Genomic DNA, 23,394 nt, shown 5'->3' with positions numbered 1-23,394 from the left:
TTCCAGAGGATGGAGTGTCTGAGAAAGACAGGAAAGACACAGTTCGGCTTTTCGTGAAGTTGTTGACGTCTAGAAGCATCAAGAAGGCAAAGATATGTTGCTTTCCTGATCACCTGGAAGCCACGAAAGAACGACTTGTGGGGAAAATCTGGGCAAGAGTTGAGAGACATTAATTTCAGATTAAGGAGAAATGCATTCCTCATCTGTGCCAGAACGTTTTCAAGAACATCACTGAAACTTTAGGCTGCTCCTCTGGAAGGACGCTGGCCCTTATCGAACATAATTTAGTCGACAATATAGTTGTGTCATGTTTTGAAAACGAACTGAAGAGGCACCAAAAAAAGAAAGACAATTCTTTCAGAAGGTTCTTTTCTCGTGCTTTTAAAACATTGACACACTTTCACTAAATAAGAGACCTTGAGAACACCAAGAGGAGCTTGTTCCTCTAAAAATAGCAATGAGAGTGGAAATAATTACACATTTCAAGGCTTTAGCGCTAAGAAGTCAGAGGTAAAATTTGCTACATCTTTGACATCAATGTATTTCAAGGAAAGGCTCACACAGAGTGAAAGTTGTTCTTAGAAAGTTTACGGAGGAGGATGACAAGGTGATTGGCTGGACACGTGAGATGAAGAGTCTTCCAATTTGAATTTATGCCCAGGCTTCATTTCGACCTGCCAATACTCATGCAGAGAGAAAGTGTCTTTTAGAAAGTTTATTTGACAGACAATTTTTGACGCTCAGACCCCGGCAGAAGACGTGGCTCATCCTCTCTGGTAACCTCCGTCAGAGAGGATGAGCCGCCGCGGAGAAGGATTAGAGACGTCTTTCCCCAAAAAATCAAATGAAAGAGGGTACCGGGACCGAGCTAAGGTCGGATGAGATAAAGAATGCTTGAGAAGATGACCAGAGGAAAAGACAAGCGTACTTGCAGAGAAGAATAGGTATAGATTGCTTGAGAATCGAAAGGGAAGAAATGGGCTGGATGAGCCTGCAATGGTGAGTAAAGGGAAAGGTAAATAGGTGCCTGCAGAATAATAGTACGAGAAACACTTAGATGACGAAAATAGCAAAGGGACAATGATGCCTTCGAGGGTATATGGAAGGTGCATGTAGAGATGTCAGTAGGGCAGTGTTTCTCAATCCCAGTCCTCAGGCCCCTCTGCTCTGCATGTTGTTTCCTTTCTGCCACACACCTGGATTGAATGTGTGGGTGATTAACAGACTTCTGCAGTACTTGATGGCTGCAGAAGAGCTCATGCAATCATTTGGATCAGCTGTTCTGGAACAGAGGCACATCTAAAACATGCAGAGCATTGGGGGGCCTGAGGACTGGAATTGAGAAGCACTGAATTAGGAAAAGATAAGAATGCCTGCCAATCCATTGAGAGGAACTGCAAAGGCATCAGGAGCCTGGCAGGGCTTTGGTAGAGATGAAACTTCATAAAGCTTCATCTCACCATCACTGAGATCCTCCTGATCAGAGCGGAGAAAGTGGATCCGAGCAGCAGGATCTTTCTAAATAAAAAAAACAAGAGGAGGACGGAAACAGAAGGAAGGCCAGGGATCTCTACAAAGAGGCATCATGACCTTACTGTAGATTGTAAGGTCATGTGAGGTTGTGTAGAAATCGCCAGGCTTTATGAAGGTTTGAACCCTGATGATTGGAGATGAGGAAGATGAGGAAGGTGAAGAGTCTTCCAGTTTGAATCTATGCCTCGGCTTCATTCAACTGTGTGAAAAATGTCAATTTAGTTAGAAATTGATTTCTATAAAAATCCAAAGCTGTTTTTTATTGTCATTGTGAAGCTGTGTGAAGTATTCATTTTAAGATACAATTTTTTTTTCTCTAAATGGTGCTTTCACCTACAAATAATTTAGTTTTCTTTATGACAGGTGTTTGTTTTAAAACTGTTTTTTATGCATCTATTGCAGAAGATAAAACAATAGTGCATCAACATACTTAATAACTTAATACTTAACTTAATAATTTAAGTTATTATTAACTTAAGTTAATAACTTAACTTAAGTTATTATGTTAAGTTATGAAGTTAACTTATTAGCTTATTATTGACTCATTAAGTTGATAAGTTAGTTTTAACTTAACTTATTAAATTAATTAGTTAAGAACTTATTAATGTGCATTATTAATAAATTAATAAGTTATTAATAACTTAATATTAAGTTAATAATAACCTAATATTATTAATTAAGTCACATAAACTATTAAATATTATACGCACACACACACATATATATATATGTGTGTGTACATATATTTATATATATATGTACAGTATGTGTATATACTGTATATATAAATTTATATATATATTTATATATATAAAAGTGAGATGCTGCACACTGATCTGCAGAAGCATCTTTTAAAAGAGCCACGCATCATTTCTCTTTTTGACATTTTTCCACAATTTTCTTTCATTGTTATTTACAAAATAGCTGCACACAAAAGCATACATGTGTGTACTTTAGACTAAAACTGCAGAATAAAAACCTCAAATAAGCCAATTTTAACAATATAAATTTATTTTCATTGTGTTTTTCGTCCAGCCTCTTTCCGATTGATTGTGTTATTTTGTAATCAGGGTATTTTTGCACTTTTCACACTTCATAAAGCTTTTTGGACCAAACGATGCCCCCTTGTGCTGACTAATCACAGAAGCACATTTTATAGTCTAACAGGCTCACATTGACGTTGATGAAAGGTGGCAAACATGTTATTTTAATTTGGCATATTTATCTGAGAAGAACCCCAGTTTAGTTTTAGAAAATCTCATTTAGATGAGCAAAATCTAAATTGGGGGGTCCTTGTTAACCTCCACTGTCCACTCCCAGGCCAGTCCAACATCTTCCAACCAAATAAATAAATAAATAAATAATGGTGGATTTGTGCACATTATGCATTCAACATGTTTAGATGTTAACAAATGTAACGAAAGCCTGAAAATGATGTATAGGACTTAAAAATACAGGTATATCTCAATATATTACATTATAATAAAATAAGTTAAAACTATTTTGATAATTCAAATCAGATAGTAAAACTCACATGGAACTTTAACAGCAGTATTTTTGGTATTGTGGACAGTTCCAAAGAGCCTCTGGGGAAAAACAAAACAAAAATAAACCTCGATGTGATAGGTGTCGTGCATGTTCTGGATTCATCTGTGTTGTTAATGCTCAGACTCTGGCTGCAATCGATGCCTCATGAATCTCTTGAATGGTCTTTGTCTCATTATCCTTTAAACGCTTTTGCTTTTGCCTGGACCCCTTTTTTGACAAAGTTTTTCCTTCCACTAAATTTTCAGTTAGCACCTTGGATACAGCAGATGGAAAACTGGTATTCCTTCCCCAGCTCCACCCTTCCATGTGCTGTGAACTGCCCTTAATATCTTTTTTGATCTTGTTTTCAAGAGAACAAGACAAATACACGGGAAGGAATATAATATTTACATGTTAAATTGTTTATACTGTTTATATTTCTTATTATTATGAATTGTAAAATACTGTATCATTGTTTTTTCTTTCTTTTTTGTATTACAATCCTTTGGTTTAGTTCAAATAAATTGTTATTTTCTGTCCTTGAAGAACAGTAAAAAAGTGCAACACTGCCATCAAGTGATAAAATTAAGGCACTGCAGAATGTCTCATTTCTAATGTCCAAAACAGAGGTAGATCTACTTCAGTGCAATAATTTATTGTGAAACATCAATCAATGGAGTGGAATAATTACATAAATAGTTTAATTTGCATTTTTTTTAGAAGCCGGAGCTCCATTCTTCTTATTTAATGTATTTAAACATGCACCATTTCGAAATATAGTTCCCACAAGTCTGAACCGGAAGTGATCCGCGCCATTTTAGCAAGCAAAACGTAGATAAACCATGGTTTCCAGACCAACGGAAAAAAAAAAAATACTGACACTCTTTACCAGTGTGCGAGAGAAATGTATATCAACAAAATCGCTGCTGTCGGAATTGACCCGTATGAAACAGAGAATGAAAACATATTAGAAGATGGGTTCAAGCTGCCTCGATCTCTTACTATGACCTATTGCATTACTTAATGAACAGGAAGAATGGCAGTGTTTAAACTGCTTTGTAAAGGGCGTACGAGCTCTTCCTGTGAATAGCAAGGTTATGGTGACTGGCAGACTGGACTCCGTGTTGTTAGCTTGTAGATAAAAGCAACCTCAGCTAAGCTAATTTTGCTAGCTCGGCAGTAAGTACGACGGTAAGCACTATTTATCTTAGCATTACACAGAGGTGGGTAGTGTACTCAAGAATTGTAATAATAATGGTTGTAATGTACTTACGTTGTTTATAAATTAGGTAGGAACAGACAAGAGCTCTGCTTATGGCTTGTTCATTGCTGTCATAGCAACTCCTTAACACAGGGGTGTCCAAACCTTTTGCAAAGAGGGCCAGATTTGATCAAGTGAAGATGCCCGGGGGCCAATAGTTTGTTCGGACATTTTTTAACTACAAAAGTTTCACACACTGTTATAAAACAATTTTCATTGTCACAATTATCTTTATTTTTCAAATGACAAAAAAAAAAAACAAATATAAGCCACTCAGGCAAATGAGAACAATTCTAAAAGCACAAATTCTGCCTTTCTTTCATATCTGGAGAGTCAGATAACATTGAACAAACTGTATGAAATACCTTAAATTTACTGAGTTTAAAAATATCTTTGCCTCAAGAACATTTAAACAGGAGTTATAAGTAATGCAAAGTTGTCTGTTATTATTAAATCTTAAAACAAGTGAATTTTGCTCGTCATTTACAATATCTACAGGTTCATAACCAAATCTTACTCAAGAGTTTAATAAAAATAAGTGCCATAAATCCAGGTGCATAAATGTTCGATTGGCTCTTCACTGCTGATAGTGACAGACGTTGCCGTTCAAAACACTCAGTTTCATGTCCTCAACTCTCAGTGCCACACTGTTACTGCCAGGCAAACATTTTTCTCAAATTCTTGCTTCTTCTCAGGGCAAAATGTTCTCCACCATTTTCATAACACAGTCTTTGATAAATGTATCTTCAGTAGAAGGTTTGCCATGTTTAGCTATTAACATGGCCACTTCGTAGCTTTCTTTGGTGGTATTTTCTTTTGACTCACAGGCCCACGTAAAGAATCGCTGTTGTGATGCCAGTCCAGCTTGGAGCTGCTTCAGTTTTTCAGCACGGTCACTTCCTGTTAGCTTGTTGTATGTGTTAGCATGTTTAGTCTGGTAGTGTCTCTTTACGTTGAAATCCTCAAACAAGGCAACCGTCTCACAAATTAGACAAGCACAATTGCCTTGATTTTCAGTGAAGTATTATAATTCCCATCTCTCTTGAAAGCGGCGGCCCTCACTGTCAACTTGTTTTCTTTGCAGTGGCCATGGCAGAAAATGAGTGGAGAGCGGTTCGCTGCACGGAGGCAGACTGATAGTATTAAAGTGGTGCTGCCACCATTTGGTGAAAGGAGGAATTACAGTTTCAAGTTTTATGATTTATTTATTCTGTTTCACGGTGCAGGCGGGCCATAAATAATACATTATAAAACCGAAGCTGGAACCGAACCGGGCCGTATAAAATCTGACCGCGGGCCGTGATTGGCCCCCGGGCCGGACTTTAGACATGCCTGCCTTAACAGCTACCTAGTTACAAAACTCACAGAAGTGTGACACATGACAACCATAGCTGTGTCTGCATCATTCCAAAGCAGAATTTGAAAAAAAAAAAAAAATTGTAGGTGAATTACATCACATGGCTGCATGTATTCCTGTGCTGACACGTTATGATGTCACATCCCGCCTTGTTACAGTTTATAAGACTCCTTTAGCTAAAATTCTCCCACATTCGATATCGGTTCTAGTGGTAGCAGATTCGAGTGTACACCAGCAAGATGGGTTTCTCAATTGTACTGAGAAATGCGCTCCAGGTTATAGTGGATGACTCTGTGATTCCTGCAATCGATGAGTTTATCTACTATATTCCAGAAAGAAAGTGGGAAGATCTGGCATCTGGATGTCCAGATCAAAGAATCAGAAAAAGGATAGCATATTTGTTGCACTACATGACACAGGTCTGTTCAGATGTGATTTTGGACATCAAGAAATGCCGGTACGAATACAAAGATTTGAAAGCCACAATGGGCAACATCATTTCTCAGGCTTTTGCTCGAGTCATGGACATCGAAGAGGACTTCCAGACAGAGAGTACGGAGATGTTTAACATGCTTTTCTTAAAACATGTAATATCGGCGGCCACATCTCCACTGACCAAAGACGACCCCACACAGTGGCTCCAGGTGAGTGCAAGATTCAATTGTTTGATACAACACGTCACCATTATGATCCAGGAACTTCTAGCAATGAGGAGAAAAATCGAAAAGCTGAGAAAGTCAAAATTCTCAGGCATTCCAGAGGATGGAGTGTCTGAGAAAGACAGGAAAGACACAGTTCGGCTTTTCGTGAAGTTGTTGACGTCTAGAAGCATCAAGAAGGCAAAGATATGTTGCTTTCCTGATCACCTGGAAGCCACGAAAGAACGACTTGTGGGGAAAATCTGGGCAAGAGTTGAGAGACATTAATTTCAGATTAAGGAGAAATGCATTCCTCATCTGTGCCAGAACGTTTTCAAGAACATCACTGAAACTTTAGGCTGCTCCTCTGGAAGGACGCTGGCCCTTATCGAACATAATTTAGTCGACAATATAGTTGTGTCATGTTTTGAAAACGAACTGAAGAGGCACCAAAAAAAGAAAGACAATTCTTTCAGAAGGTTCTTTTCTCGTGCTTTTAAAACATTGACACACTTTCACTAAATAAGAGACCTTGAGAACACCAAGAGGAGCTTGTTCCTCTAAAAATAGCAATGAGAGTGGAAATAATTACACATTTCAAGGCTTTAGCGCTAAGAAGTCAGAGGTAAAATTTGCTACATCTTTGACATCAATGTATTTCAAGGAAAGGCTCACACAGAGTGAAAGTTGTTCTTAGAAAGTTTACGGAGGAGGATGACAAGGTGATTGGCTGGACACGTGAGATGAAGAGTCTTCCAATTTGAATTTATGCCCAGGCTTCATTTCGACCTGCCAATACTCATGCAGAGAGAAAGTGTCTTTTAGAAAGTTTATTTGAGAGACAATTTTTGACGCTCAGACCCCGGCAGAAGACGTGGCTCATCCTCTCTGGTAACCTCCGTCAGAGAGGATGAGCCGCCGCGGAGAAGGATTAGAGACGTCTTTCCCCAAAAAATCAAATGAAAGAGGGTACCGGGACCGAGCTAAGGTCGGATGAGATAAAGAATGCTTGAGAAGATGACCAGAGGAAAAGACAAGCGTACTTGCAGAGAAGAATAGGTATAGATTGCTTGAGAATCGAAAGGGAAGAAATGGGCTGGATGAGCCTGCAATGGTGAGTAAAGGGAAAGGTAAATAGGTGCCTGCAGAATAATAGTACGAGAAACACTTAGATGACGAAAATAGCAAAGGGACAATGATGCCTTCGAGGGTATATGGAAGGTGCATGTAGAGATGTCAGTAGGGCAGTGTTTCTCAATCCCAGTCCTCAGGCCCCTCTGCTCTGCATGTTGTTTCCTTTCTGCCACACACCTGGATTGAATGTGTGGGTGATTAACAGACTTCTGCAGTACTTGATGGCTGCAGAAGAGCTCATGCAATCATTTGGATCAGCTGTTCTGGAACAGAGGCACATCTAAAACATGCAGAGCATTGGGGGGCCTGAGGACTGGAATTGAGAAGCACTGAATTAGGAAAAGATAAGAATGCCTGCCAATCCATTGAGAGGAACTGCAAAGGCATCAGGAGCCTGGCAGGGCTTTGGTAGAGATGAAACTTCATAAAGCTTCATCTCACCATCACTGAGATCCTCCTGATCAGAGCGGAGAAAGTGGATCCGAGCAGCAGGATCTTTCTAAATAAAAAAAACAAGAGGAGGACGGAAACAGAAGGAAGGCCAGGGATCTCTACAAAGAGGCATCATGACCTTACTGTAGATTGTAAGGTCATGTGAGGTTGTGTAGAAATCGCCAGGCTTTATGAAGGTTTGAACCCTGATGATTGAAGATGAGGAAGATGAAGAGTCTTCCAGTTTGAATCTATGCCTCGGCTTCATTCAACTGTGTGAAAAATGTCAATTTAGTTAGAAATTGATTTCTTTACAAATCCAAAGCTGTTTTTTATTGTCATTGTGAAGCTGTGTGAAGTATTCATTTTAAGATACAAAATTATTATTCTTTTCTCTAAATGGTGCTTTCATCTGCAAATAATTAAATTTTTTTTATGACAGGTGTTTGTTTTAAAACTGGTTTTTATGCATCTATTGCAGAAGACAAAACAATAGTGCATCAACATACTTAATAACTTAAGTAACTTAAGTTAATAGCTTAACTTAAGTTACTATGTTAAGTTATGAAGTTAACTTATTAGCTAAATAAGTTATTATTGACTCATTAAGTTGATAGTTAGTTTTAACTTAAGTTATTAAATTAAGTTAATTAGTTAAGAACTTATTAATGTAAATTATTAACAAATTAATAAGTTATTAATAACTTAATATTAAGTGAATAATAACTTAAGGTATTAAGTTATTAACTTAATACCTTAAGTTATTAATTAAGTCACATATACTATTAAATATTATATATATACTATATATATGTATGTATATATATATAATATTTAATATTGTATGTGACTTAATTAGTAATATTAAGTTATTAATAACTTATTAATGTATTCATTATTTACATTAATCTAGAGAAACGTTTGTAGGAGTTTGTTTTAAGTTAATGGAGTTTGCTTCACAATCCTCTTTAGGATGGTTGCAGTTATCTCAACTACTGTTCAATGTTTTTATACCACACTTTTTCCTTCCACTCAGCTTTCTATGAACACGCTTGGATACAGCGCTCTATTCTTTAGGAATGCCCACATAGATAAAGATGGAGGAACTGGCCTGTGTTTCAGTGAATATATTTCAGATGTATAAAAACGTTTTATAAGTGAAGGAATCAAGTGAATTTATTTGAATTGCGAGGGTATAAAGGTGACACACTCCGTAAAAGAGATGAGACTTTGACAGAAGGCAGTGTGTCCTATAACGTTAAAACAAGAAGTAAAGGATTTAAATAAAACTTCTGACCTCTCCACAATTTAGTAGCAATTATTAAATATTATTGACTAATGGTTTAATGATAAAGCAGCAGGTTTGGAACTGATGTCGAAGACATTTTTTTTTAATTCCAGTATCAATCTTTATATTCAAGACACAAAACATAATATTTCAGTATATTAACTGCAGCTTTTGTTACACATTAGTTTACTACTTCTCAACTTCATATCGATTGCCATATTTACAGCTGAAAGGGAAAAACAAATGACGCAATTGAGTCTCTCCAATTAAGTTTGCGTTGTGTTTTTTTTAATAATCAGTACAACCTAATTTAATTAATTTCCACCGTAACACCTGTGACCTCCTGTTTTGTAGCCTCTGGCATAGATCTAGTCATTCTTGCTTGTCCCTGCATGCCCGTTCCACCCCCTCCCTCGCCCACACGCAGACACACACACCCCACACCTCCTCAGCCTCCACCCTCCGCCTTCAATATCATTGGACAAAAGGTAAATTGGCTGTTTGAAGATGATGTAAGGATGTCACCTCTTGATACACACAAACACGAAAACAAGTTTCAGGGTTTCCCAAGTGTGTGTTATGCTTCTGCAGATGTTCAAAAAACACATCTGATCTGAACAACAGGTGAGGTTCATTTGCCATGTTCCTAATGCATAAGGTCACACAAACAAGTCACACCGACATGGTTCCTCCAGATGTTAAAAGATTTATTTTCCCTGGGAAAATAAGCTATGTCATAGAAACACATATGCTTTATATTTTCTAAGACCACAATGAAGCCTAAAATTTGTAGTTTTATTCTAAAAAATGTCTGTTCAGAATTAGAGACGATTAAAGATTACGTTGATGTTTTATTTAATCTTTAAGTTCATTTAGTTAATTGAATTATAATACCAAGAGAACTATAAATTAAAATTTATTTAATAAAATTTTTTTTGCGATGGTCATCAAATCTGTTTTGTTTTCCTTCTTTATGAGACTTTACAAGGCCTTCACTAAAATTGTCAGAACATAATTACTACAAAACTTTGGACTTTGGTGAGTGAAATTCACCCTATAAGATAAGATCACTTACTTGGACACTGAATAAAGTTTTATATATATATATATATATATACACTGCTCAAAAAAATAAAGGGAACACTTAAACAACACAATATAACTCCAAGTAAATCAAACTTCTGTGAAATCAAACTGTCCACTTAGGAAGCAACACTGATTGACAATCAATTTCACCTGCTGTTGTGCAAATGGAATAGACAACAGGTGGAAATTATTGGCAATTAGCAAGACACACTCAATAAAGGAGTGGTTCTGCAGTTGGGACCACAGACCACTTCTCAGTACCTGTGCTGTCTGGCTGATGTTTTGGTCAGTTTTGAATGTTGGTGGTGCTTTCACACTCGTGGTAGCATGAGACGGACTCCACAACCCACACAAGTGGCTCAGGTAGTGCAGCTCATCCAGGATGGCACATCAATGCGAGCTGTGGCAAGAAGGTTTGCTGTGTCTGTCAGCGTAGTGTCCAGAGGCTGGAGGCGCTACCAGGAGACAGGCCAGTACACCAGGAGACGTGGAGGAGGCCGTAGGAGGGCAACAACCCAGCAGCAGGACCGCTACCTCCGCCTTTGTGCAAGAAAGAACAGGAGGAGCACTGCCAGAGCCCTGCAAAATGACCTCCAGCAGGCCACAAATGTGCCTGTGTCTGCACAAACGGTTAGAAACCGACTCCATGAGGATGGTATGAGGGCCCGACGTCCACAGATGGGGGTTGTGCTCACAGCCTAACACCGTACAGGACGCTTGGCATTTGCCAGAGAACACCAGGATTGGCAAATTCGCCACTGGCGCCTTGTGCTCTTCACAGATGAAAGCAGGTTCACACTGAGCACATGTGACAGACGTGACAGAGTCTGGAGACGCCGTGGAGAGCGGTCTGCTGCCTGCAACATCCTTCAGCATGACCGGTTTGGCAGTGGGTCAGTAATGGTGTGGGGTGGCATTTCTTTGGAGGGCCGCACAGCCCTCCATGTGCTCGCCAGAGGTAGCCTGACTGCCATTAGGTACCGAGATGAGATCCTCAGACCCCTTGTGAGACCATATGCTGGTGCGGTTGGCCCTGGGTTCCTCCTAATGCAGGACAATGCTAGACGTCATGTGGCTGGAGTGTGTCAGCAGTTCCTGCAAGATGAAGGCATTGAAGCTATGGACTGGCCAGCCCGTTCCCCAGACCTGAATCCGATTGAGCACATCTGGGACATCATGTCTCGCTCCATCCACCAATGTCACGTTGCACCACAGACTGTCCAGGAGTTGGCGGATGCTTTAGTCCAGGTCTGGGAGGAGATCCCTCAGGAGACCATCCGCCACCTCATCAGGAGCATGCCCAGGCGTTGTAGGGAGGTCATACAGGCACGTGGAGGCCACACACAATACTGAGCTTCATTTTGACTTGTTTTAAGGACATTACATTAAAGTTGGATCAGTGTGTAGTGTTATTTCACTTTGATTTTGTGTGTGGCTCCAAATCCAGGCCTCCATTGGTTAATAAATTTGATTTCTATTGATGATTTTTGTGTGATTTTGTTGTCAGCACATTCAACTTTGTACAGAACAAAGTATTCAATGAGAATATTTCTTTCATTCAGATCTAGGATGTGTTATTTGAGTGTTCCCTTTATTTTTTTGAGCAGTGTATATACTCTCTCTATATATATATAACAATGTGTGCTTTCACATGTAGGAAGAATGCATGTTTCTTTTTTTTCCTGCCCTGTTTAGTACACTGGAATAAATTCAGTAAGAAGATCAGGTTGAGTTACATAGCTTTAGATTTATGTCATCATATAGTTTATTTATTTATAAAAAACTTAATGATAAATGATGGAAGTTCACGGCACAGTCCATCAGCGAGCCCAGGCGGTCTGACGGTTATTAGCCGAATCGATCAGAAAGCAGGACAGACCCCGATCAGAGAGAGTGGCTACAAGACATCTGTAGAGCAAATTTTCATCAGAGCAGAGGGAGCTTCTGCATAGAGCAGCTTGAGGTAGAATGATGTTATTTCTGGGTCCTAAACTTGTTGTCTTAAGAGTTCTGTCATTCAGACCACAGAATGTTGCAACTTGTCCACGACATTAGTGGCACCTCAATGAAGATTAAGATATATACCACACTAGTACTGTAGATGCATAGGGAGGACATAATGATGTTTACATGAGGCAATATATCAAGAAAAAAAGTTTTTTAAAAATGGTAATTTAAGAAATTACTCAAGTAAGAATAAAACGACATTCTGTAATAACGCTACTTAAGAACTGATTGAAACACCTGAATTGATTATTTTTACAGTGATCTCATCAGAAAGACAAAAATATGTATAAAGCTTCATACAAAGTCTGGCATTTTTAAGAGTAAAATGAAAAATGTTATACAAATAAATATTAACAAAATACAAATACAGATATTAACAAAAACAAAATACAGATGAAACACATTTTGATTTATGTTTTTTTTCTAATATTAAATTAGTAAAGTTAATACTAATAGTAGTTATGTTATTTCACCGTTGGGAGTTAAATTAAGTGGGAAAAGCCTGAAGATGGCAAAAAAAAAGTGTAATTAAGTGATCTGGATAATGGCAGTTGTATGTGATGAATTAAGAAAAAAACTCTTATTTTGTGAGTAAAGTACTTTAAGGTATGTTTGTGATATCACAGTCCCAGCTCAAATAACAAAATATAATTTAATCTCTGCATTTTAGTTTTAATGATCCAAATTGGTAAGATAAATGCTCTTAGGCAAATAAGAGATGCAGCATGCAGTCATGATGGGTCCTTCACTTAATCTTTCAAGACTTCCATTAACATTTTATTTAAATTAGACAGAAAAATAATTTTAAAAAAATACAATTCTCTGGCTAGGGAATAAAAAGAAGAATGAATAAATTAACTAATAACACAGTGTGATTTGAACTTAAGTGACATGTTTTTCTGTTCCATGTAGAAATTACAACCCACCTAGTACAGTCCTGTTTATGTCTTGGCCTTGAAACCCCCAGGACCATACTGTTAGGATCCTGCGTTCTGACATTTGTTTATTCTATATTTCTTAGTCTCTTTTGATTAGATGAGTCTTGGTTCTGTTTTACTTTAGTGCAGTCCTTTAGTGATTCTTGTTTATGATGTTTATTTCTTGTATCTAGTTATTCTTTGTTGCTCTAGTTTATTATGTTTCTTAGGTCTAGTTATTCTCTAGTGTTAGATATATTTTCCAGTTTCCTGTGTATTCTCTCGCACTCTGTGCCACTTTCTCTCTCTCCTCGGTTTGCTTTCTGCTCTCTCCCCTCACACCTGCAACCCATTAGCTCATCAGCCCAGGTCTTTGTTCAGCATTCAGCCTCCCAGTACTTAATTCTTACTCATTCTCAGTCACTCCTCGCCGGTTCCTCTAGTCTACTCCTGTTATTTTTTTCCCTTCTTGCCCCTTCCTCCTGGATTCATTTTTTTTATTACACAATGTTATGTCTCAAGCCTGCTGCTTTTGGGTCCATCCGCAAACACACAACATGGCAGACAGATGGGGTTAAGAACGTGGACTCAGTGATAAATCGAGAGATTCAACGTTTGGCTCAGTTCTCTTTTTACCACTACAGATACAGAACCAGTCTGCCTATCAATCTCTTGCTCCACTTTCCTTGATTTGTGAACAAGACCCCAATCTAACAATTTCAACATATCTGAAAAAATATTTAAACATGTTTTTAATACGTGAACTTGATTCGATACAAAATAGTTTGAATTGGATTGGGTCAAGTGCATGTGGTTCCTGTAATTCATAGAGCAGACAAAACACAGAACTACTAATCTAGCAAGACTCTATATGTTATAGGATAGGTGCTAATAAAAAGAATCAAAACACAATTGGCATATAGTGATATTTCTTACAAGCTGTTTAAACAAAATCAGTTTATATTGGAGCACAATATGATTGTAGTGAAACCTGCATCATACAAAATTTATTCAATAACACAAAAGAAACACTTTGTGTTTCTGTGCTCCTTGCCTTATTTTTTATGTTGTTTGTTCTGTTGTTTCTCAGAGTTTCACTATTTCATTATTCATTCCCCTGTGCTCTCTGAGACAGCTCTGTGTCTTTTTCTCTCTGTCTGTGTTGATATTCATCCGCTCTACTGAAGTCTATTGCTGTCACAGAAGTAAATAAGTTTCTAAACAGCATCACGATATGACATAAAAATTACACTGTGAAAACAGATGCTGTGAAAACACAATTATCTTGTAAAACATATTACATTGTGCAAATGTGATGATTATGCTGTATAAACCATAATTATTATGTTGTGTAAGTGTAATAATTTCATACACATGATGGCAGTAGCGTGCTTTTAGCATAATGAAGGCCTGTACAATGATAAATTTACATGAGTTAATCAGGTTTTACTAACTGAACTGAATCATCCAACAGCTGCATTTACATTAAAACATGGGATGAATGTAAGTTTAACTTTCTCCCCTGAGAGCACATGTTCATTTGAGCCTTGAATCTTGCCTAGAAGTAAAGGACCCGATGTCTGCCAGCGCTCGGCAGTCTGTCTTACGGCATGTCTTCATTTTGTGCCACTCAGGGACGTATTAAGATGGCAGGCACACCTACATGCCAGAGGCAACACAACAGGCTGCATGTAATATTTTGTTTGCTTCATGCTCTGAGGTGCTCTGTTGTGTAGCCTGAAGTGTTTATGTTGGTAATAATGATTTGCGAAACATCCCAATCGCTTGCATGTTACACCACAATTTAATATAATAAAAGCCTGAGGTGTATTGCGAATGAAATGAAAGTACATTAAATTGTGTAATCAATTAAAGTAAATTTTTAACAAGAACATAGGTAGTCCTTTCTGGTATTTATTTTTGTGCTGTTTGGACAAAATAGCTTTCCTGCAGGGATCAAAAAGTGTCATCTTGAATCTTACAGCTTTTCTCGATTGCTTTGACCTATTTAACGTACCTGGGATTCCACTCAGTTGTCATCATTACTATTTCAGCAGAGAATAAGACACCTCGTGGAAATGTGATAAGAATTTCTCATTGGTTTAGCACATTTTCCTCACCCTTTGCCAAACCGTTCACGCAGATTTCATTCAAACAGTCCACATTCCCTTACCTGCTCCTAACGATTAGAAGCTGTTTAGATCATTATGAACCCACTGAAGCACCAGTTTGACACTCTTGTCACACAAATCTTCACCTATACAGCCTATTTGCAGGCCTTAAAAAGTGTTGTTCTTTATCAGTAAGGATCCAGGCTGAGTACCAATAGCGGGAATTTTTTTTTACTGCAACAGATTTTTTTAAAAAATCCTATACTCTCTGATTTTATTTTGGTTCACATTTACAGAATCTTTTGTAATATTTACAGTTTTTCCGTTTTCAGTCAGCTTGAAAAAAAAATGTCATGCAATCAAAAATATTTGCATCAAAGCGTTTCTGATACTGGATCCAATTCTTTGCAAGAAGCATAATTTGACACTGCCTATGTGGAAAGATATAGTTTTTCCTATTTGCTTCGATGCAGCTGCGAAAGCAGTCAAGAAAAACTGAAAGCAAAAATTTTGTCGCGCCTTTCGATTTGATTACAGCAATCGAGTCTACCGACGTCACACGTTGACAATTTGTTCGTTTGGCTGTGCAAAAGTTCAGATTACGTGATCGTATGTTGTAGAAATGCTGGGTGGTGGAAAGCAAAATGTGGTTCAGTGGTAGTAGTTTAACAGGGTGCGCATATATGCAACTAGGTTATTGAAGCTCACATGTTTTACATTTCCCCTCAAAACCTTTTTATTTTTTCAGCTGTATTGTACTAAGTGTATTCTACAACATAATTATTTTTATTAATCAATTGCTTCGATGCATTTCTCTGATCAAAATGAAAAAAAACTCGTAACCGTTAGTTCAACCTACCACAATATTAAGTCATAAGCTCATCACGGTAGGAAGTTTTAATTTCTTCCAAAAAACTTCAAATCCTTTTGGACATGCATCAGTTGCTTCCATACTATTCTCTCCCGTTTTATAACATTATAACTTAAGTATGTTGTTTCTAAACAGTGATGTCAGGACTATCATTTTGATGACATTGACATAAATACTTGCATTTCTCTGAAAGATCTATCCATTTTAAACAAGCGATTTGCTCTTTGTGCTAATTATTTTGGTGGGGAAAAAAACCCATTAGCTGTTGTACAGTCAAGAGAGAAATGCACTGAAGGAACTGAGAAAAACTGGAACAGAAGTATGACAATTTTTCTATCGAGTGCATCAATCTTTTTAATTCAACCTGTTTTATACGCTACGCTGTTGTAGAAGTCACTTTAAATTTTGGAAAGTGATGCTTCCAGGATTCAAATCTTCTAAAATGTTGGAAATAGTCTCTCTGTTTGTGCACTTGAAAGACAAAAAGTGGATCTAATGGAGTTTAACAGTCCCAGTGACACTTGTCTACTGTGTGCCTCATCGCATCAGTGCAGGCTGAATTAACCTTACTCAAGCATAACTCTGCGTTATGACAGAGCTCATATCCTTCTCCCTGATGTTTCGGCGCCCGTTCCACCTCTTTGTTTTTGTCGTTGCCTGCTGTGAAACCGGGGATTATTTTCCACGGAACACAAGCCAAAAGGGAAATTAAATCTTTCTGAGAGATTGATGCTGATGAAGGAAATGTTATATATGCCAAAGGGCAGAATCTCTTACATGACACAAGAGGCTGGACAGTTAATCTCTTCTTTATGAGGGCTGCGAAGACACAGAACTCTGGAGGCTTTTTGAATCAGGCTGTAAAGTTCCTCTCAACTCGTCGAGTCGGCTTTTGTGCTTCTCCGTTTGTCGTTTAGCGTCTGTTTTTGTGCAACCCTTTGTGCTATCATTTGAAGAGGTTTTGATATAGTAGGATGAAGCTATTTTGGATGGGGGTCATTCCTACAAGGAGAACCCGGTTTGTGCTTTTGAGTTTTGTTTTGAATCTGTTATTTCCTTGCAACTCCAGCCCAGACCTGAGCTTGCAATGTCGAATGATACCCAATACTATGCCTGTGCTGGAGAAAAAGGGGGACATCATTTTGGGGGGCCTCTTTTCCCTTCATGACATGGTGGAGGAGCAAAGTTTGCCTTTCACCTCCCACCCTCCTAAAAGTAAATGCACCAGGTAAGATTTGTAATTGGTTGCTATGTGTGTGGAAAAAAAAAAAAACAGTTATCACCATGTTCAGAAAGTTTCTTCATGCAGCGTTCTATCAACACTTTCTCAAACCAGATTCAATTTCCGAACTTTCCGCTGGATGCAAACTATGATCTTTGCAATCGAAGAGATCAACAAGGAGGGGAAGCTTCTTCCGAACATCACAGTCGGATACAAGATCTATGATTCATGCAGCACACCGCATCAGGCGTTGAAGGCTGCCATGGAGCTAATGGGGGGTGAGAAGAGCTCAGAGGTTGGAGAAAAGACTCAGAGGAATAGCACTTGCAATGAAAGCGTGCCGCTGGTGATAGGAGACGGAGGCTCCACTCAGTCTCTCGTTGTGGCTCGTTTCCTTGGCGTCTTCACCGTGCCACAAGTAAATGCATATTTGTACTGTGACTTTGAAAACAATTTATATTCAATGTTTGTTTTTTTTATAATTTTTATTTATTATTCCCCTTCAACCACAAGGTTTCTTGTATACTTTTTTTGTATTTTATGTGAAGGACCAACAGAAAAAGATAGAATAGAGACTTTTTGAAATGCTTTACAAATAAGAATCTGAAAACTGCGACATGCAAATGCAGCAACCGACAATTTTCTTGTCCCTTTTTGAGAGAAATGTTTGTGATGATTCCATCATGTTTCATTGTGTGTCTCGGGGCCATTAGCAGTTTCAGTTTTCTAGCAAACAAGGGGTTTTTGGTTCAAGCAGTTATGTTTGTTTCGGTGTATCCCGTGAACAAAAAAGAAAAGATACAAGTTTGTCACATGGACAAATGTGAAAAAAATTCTATAGCTGGTTTTGTGCAGCAAAGCATTGTGCCATTGTCATTTTCAGTTGTTGGATTGACAAGTTTTTCTTTAGATTGGCAAAACTTGGTATTGTTTCATAATCAAACCCTGCTTTAAAATGCTCCACCACCACCACTATTAGTTGGCCTTTGTGAATATGTTTGCTCTAATTTTCACAAAGCAACTTCTGAGGCTTTCACAGAATCAGAGTTATATTTACACTGAGATTTATTGAATGATTAACTAAAGGAGGTTGTTTATTGCTGTAGATTTTATATGGGGGGATGATGTTAAGTTTAGTACAAATGCATGATGCACTTTTTATTTATTTGTTAAAAATGACAAAAAGGTTAAATCAGTTTACTTCTATTCCACACTTTTAACTATAATATGCACTACCATTAATACCTCTCCATTTCTAATTATAACTCCCCATTTATTCAAAGTTGTGATCATTTTACAGATCAGCTATTTCTCCAGCTGTGCCTGTCTGAGTGACAAAAAGCAGTTTCCTGCCTTCCTAAGGACCATGCCGAGTGACTTCTTCCAGGTCAGAGAGTTTAACAAAGAAACATTGAGCAGAAACAGAAAAGTGTCCACGTCTGTTACATAATGAAGTGATACATTCTCTCACTTCAGCATTCCTGTATCCCCAGGTAGACGCTCTGGTTCAGCTCGTTAAACATTTTGGCTGGACGTGGGTTGGTGTGATTGCAGGTGATGATGCCTACGGTCGTGGCGGGGCAAACATTTTCGCTAATGAGGTGGGTCGATCAGTTATGAATACAAGTATGAATATTTTGTTTTGTGAGCTAACGTTAAAATACAGCTCACTATGGATCTTCTGGGGTTTTTTTTTTCTTCTCTCAGGTCACAAATTTGGGTGTTTGTATTGCCTTTCATAGGATTATCCCTAAGAACAGACAGCAGGCGGAAATTTTATCCATCATTTCCGTCATCCGCCTGTCTGGGGCAAAGGTGATTCTCGTATTTGCTGTGGAACAAGATGCGGCGGCGTTGTTTGACGAAGTACAAAGGTGTGATACTTTAGTTTTAGACTCTGCTGGAAACCAATCATACACAGAGAACATGCTTTCAGTGCTTTTGTCTCCATCCCTGATACATACAGAAGCGAGCTCACTGGGATACAGTGGTTAGCCAGTGAAGCTTGGAGCACAGCAGCTGTACTTTCCACCCCCGAGAAGTACCACAACATCCTCCAGGGTACGGTTGGCTTTGCCATTCAGCAGGCAAACATTCCAGGATTGCGAGACTTTCTGCTTCGCTTGAATCCGTCGAGATCGGATGCCCAGACGGATCCCTTCCTTGTGTCCTTCTGGGAAGAGGTGTTTCAGTGCAGCCTGGGTGTTCAAACTGAAAGTCGGGAAAAGGAAGGTGAAAGTAAGCCTCCATGCTCTGGAAAGGAAGACCTTGGGAATGTGACGAATATCTATTCAGATGTATCACAGCTGAGGATTTCCTACAACGTCTATAAAGCGGTGTATGCTGTCGCCTATGCTCTTAAGGCAATGAAAAGCTGTGTGAAAGGAGAAGGACCTTTTTTTCAGAGGTCCTGTGCAGATCCAGATGTTATTCAGCCTTGGCAGGTACAATTGCATGTTTAAGTTACTCACTGCAGTTTAAGACGTCCCCATTCACTTCTTCTACTCACACACACACACGCACCTTCTTTGTTTAGCTACTTCATTACCTAAAGCAAGTGCAGTACTTGAATTCATTTGCAAGTGAAATTAAATTCGATGAGAATGGCGACCCTGCAGCCATGTACGATCTCGTTAACTGGCAGATGAATCCAAATGGGAAAATTGAGTTCATCAACATTGGCAAATTTGATGGCATGACCGGAGACGTTAAACAAAAACTTTACATCCATGAAGACATCATTTTGTGGAATGGCAACCGAACCAGGGTAAAAAAATAAAATAAAATAAAATAAAATAGCCAAAATATATGTGGGATTTTTAAACTGTTTTATCAGAAACAATGTTTATCTTAGGTTTGCTTTTTTTTGCCTGCAGGTTCCCTTATCAGTATGTAGCACTATTTGTCCTCCAGGCACACGGAAGGCGATGAGACCCAGCTTTCCTGTTTGCTGCTATGACTGTGTGGCTTGTACAGCGGGGAAGATCAGCAATCTCTCTGGTGAGGCAAAATTATTCAGCAAGCCCATTGTGGTGAATAATTTTACATATTGTACAGGTGCATCTAAAATGTATTTATTAGTTCATTTGAAAAGTAAAATTTGTTTAGCAGATTAACCTTACCCCGGTCTTAGGGGGAGGGTTAGTAAATGGTCACACAGCGAGGAAAGGGGGTGGTGCAGGTTGGCCCATCAAACTGTTATTTTCCAAAACCACACCAAAAAAAAGAAGTTAATCAAAGTGCACACTGCTGGACCGCACACAGAGTTAAAAGCTTGTGAGGTCCAAATGACCTTGTCTCTTAAGACTGCATGAGGGCTGCATACCGTGTGATATATCTCAACAGTTTAGTTTCTAATAATTTTGACAGTGAAGGCTTACAGCGAATGAAAACCCCGAGTTCTGTTTCTCAGAGAGCTAAATTTATTTTCAAATTCCCGCCCAAGTATCAAGGACCACATTCCTGTGTCAAGGACTATGCGAGACACAGTGTTCCCGTCCCTGAGTCAGGTTTTAACATCCTTTCATGCCAATGAGAAAATTTGCACATGAGACGTTTCCAGTAAGCCGAGCATCAGATTTTTCTAAGGATTTGTCCAGCCTTCCTGTGTGGGAGAACAGGTTGGGATTATATTCTTTTGAGCCAAAACCGCTAACTTCTCCACTCTACCACACTCAAAATCTCTTTGATGATCTGGCCTGAGGTTTGACTACTGATGTCAAGACCAGTCTCAAAGTATATGTTGCAATAAAACCCCCAGAAACCTCCTTCCATGAGCTACATTTTTTGCAATCCACCCTGACTGTCTGACATTGACTGCAAGGTCAGGGTATTTTTCCTTTTGAAGGCCTTTTGCATGGCGTCCTCCCAACAAACTGAGAGCTCGACAAAGTATGCATTGTCAGGACTCAATCTGGTGACTCCTCTACTGCGTACATCTATAAATCTCCCTCAAGCTCTACATTGCCTTATAAGCCTTTTTTTTTCTTCTACGCTTTTCTTCTTTTACTCAGCTGCCCTTTGCATACAGCATCCTTTGAACAGCCAGGTTTGTTAGATATGACCTTTAATATTTGACCCTTCTTGTTGAGAGTGTTATTGTGTATAGGGCAACTGTCAAGACCTCTGTCTTCCCCAGGATTCGGCAGGGATGGCATAACATTTCTAGAGTAAAACAGTTTTTTATGTAAAATACAAATTTTCTGAGAAGTTTTTGCTTTTCCTTAAATCAAGTGAAGTCAAATCTATTTGTATAGCACATTTCAGCAACAAGGTAGTTCATGGTTGCTTGTGAACCATAACAAATTGGAACATTGACCAACATATTTGATTGGTGATTTTAGTGATATCAACATCGATACTTGACAAAAGGCGTTGTCTGTTATTGATCTTCAAAATGGTTGACTATGATGTGTTTTTGTTGTCATGATGTCAAGCATTTTGAACTGCCTTGTTGCTGAAAAGTGCTATACTAATGAACGCGATGATTTATTGGTCGATCATTCAAACGTCATAGAGTCATCAGTTATGAAACAGGCGATAAGCATTGCATTTTGTCAAATGATATCATCAAAGTCATAAAGCAAGTCCTCATCAAATATGTTGATCATTGTTCCAGTCAAAGGAATAATAACTTACATTAAGAAGGAAAAAAAAACATTGAAAAAATATATGATTGAATCTGCACTTGTTGAAATAAGTTGCTAAAAGCAATTGATATTTGAATGATATTCTGATTTACTGAGACCTGCATAAAGGTGTCATGAAAAAGCTTTGGGTACCACAGCTAAGTCATTTTTATCTCTCCTTTAGACGCCATAGAGTGTGCACAGTGCCCACCGAAGTTCTGGTCCAATGCTGAAAGGACCGCGTGCATCCCCAAACGGGTGGAGTTCCTCTCCTTTAGAGACACCATGGGCATCACCCTGGTTGCCATTTCTTTCATCGGCTCGTTCAGCACTTGCATTGTGGTCCTGATATTTTTCTGCAATAGAACCACACCCATTGTCAGAGCTAACAACTCGGCGCTGAGCTTCCTGTTGCTCCTATCCTTGACTCTATGCTTCTTGTGTTCTCTGACCTTTATTGGCCAGCCATCCAAGTGGTCCTGCATGCTGCGCCACACAGCGTTTGGGATCAGCTTTGTGCTCTGTATCTCCTGCATCCTAGGGAAGACATTAGTGGTGCTGGTAGCCTTCAATGCAAAACTTCCAGGCAGCAATGTCATTAAATGGTTTGGACCCTCACAGCAAAAAGCAATCATCGCTATTTGTACCGTAACCCAGGTAAGGCTTTGCTAGGGGTTTTTTTTTGTTTGTTTTTAAAAAAAAAAATAAAAATCTGGAAAGAACTCTCAAAGTATTTGAGTAAGACATCTGTGTTTTTTTTTTTTTTTTTTTTTTTTTTTGCAGGTCCTTATTTGTACTGTGTGGCTGCTCGTTGCGCCCCCTGCTCCACGCCAACTGATGCCACGTGAGGAAGACTTTATCATTCTCTTATGTGACGAAGGCTCATACATTGCATTCGCTTTGGTGCTGAGCTACATCGGGCTCCTGGCGGTCCTCTGTCTTTTCTTGGCCTTCCTGGCCAGGAAGCTTCCTGACAGCTTCAACGAGGCTAGACTGATCACTTTCAGTATGCTGATATTCTGTGCCGTTTGGATAGCATTTATTCCCGCCTACATCAGCTCTCCAGGGAAGTACGCAACAGTCACAGAAGTGTTTGCAATCCTGGCCTCCAGTTATGGACTGCTGGGTTGCATCTTTGCCCCAAAGTGTTACATGATCCTGCTCAGGCCAGAAAAGAACACAAGGAAACACTTGATGTCCAAAGCTCCCTCTAGCAAATTTTAGATTTTAAACATCTCGTTTCATCTCCTAGCCCTAAAAAAAAAAAAGAGAAAGATAGTGCTTGTGGATATATTTTGCCACCAGATGGTAGCAGTGAGCTATTAAGATCAATTTAAGCTCTGGCTTAGAAAAATAAAACCAGGAATTTCCTTCCTTCTGTC

At 38.8% G+C, this 23,394-nt stretch overlaps 1 protein-coding gene across 1 annotated transcript; it reads left to right on the top strand.

Annotated features, from left to right (window-relative positions):
- The first annotated feature begins 6,163 nt into the window (after positions 1-6,163).
- On the top strand, positions 6,164-23,236 carry LOC102229407 (extracellular calcium-sensing receptor-like). The gene is made up of 12 exons (XM_023351714.1): positions 6,164-6,322; positions 7,176-7,207; positions 17,232-17,390; positions 17,499-17,802; positions 18,685-18,771; positions 18,878-18,985; positions 19,092-19,258; positions 19,351-19,828; positions 19,921-20,151; positions 20,261-20,384; positions 22,197-22,669; positions 22,796-23,236. Exons 1-12 carry the CDS (start codon positions 6,164-6,166, stop codon positions 23,234-23,236), a joined length of 2,763 nt encoding a protein of 920 aa, XP_023207482.1.
- Positions 23,237-23,394: the final 158 nt, after the last annotated feature.

The sequence above is a fragment of the Xiphophorus maculatus genome, chromosome 18 (genome assembly GCF_002775205.1).
Source record: "Xiphophorus maculatus strain JP 163 A chromosome 18, X_maculatus-5.0-male, whole genome shotgun sequence".
In the NCBI taxonomy this organism is placed as follows: domain Eukaryota; kingdom Metazoa; phylum Chordata; class Actinopteri; order Cyprinodontiformes; family Poeciliidae; genus Xiphophorus; species Xiphophorus maculatus.
The sequence above is the reverse complement of the archived record's forward strand: the minus strand, read 5'-3'. Positions and strand labels throughout refer to the sequence as shown.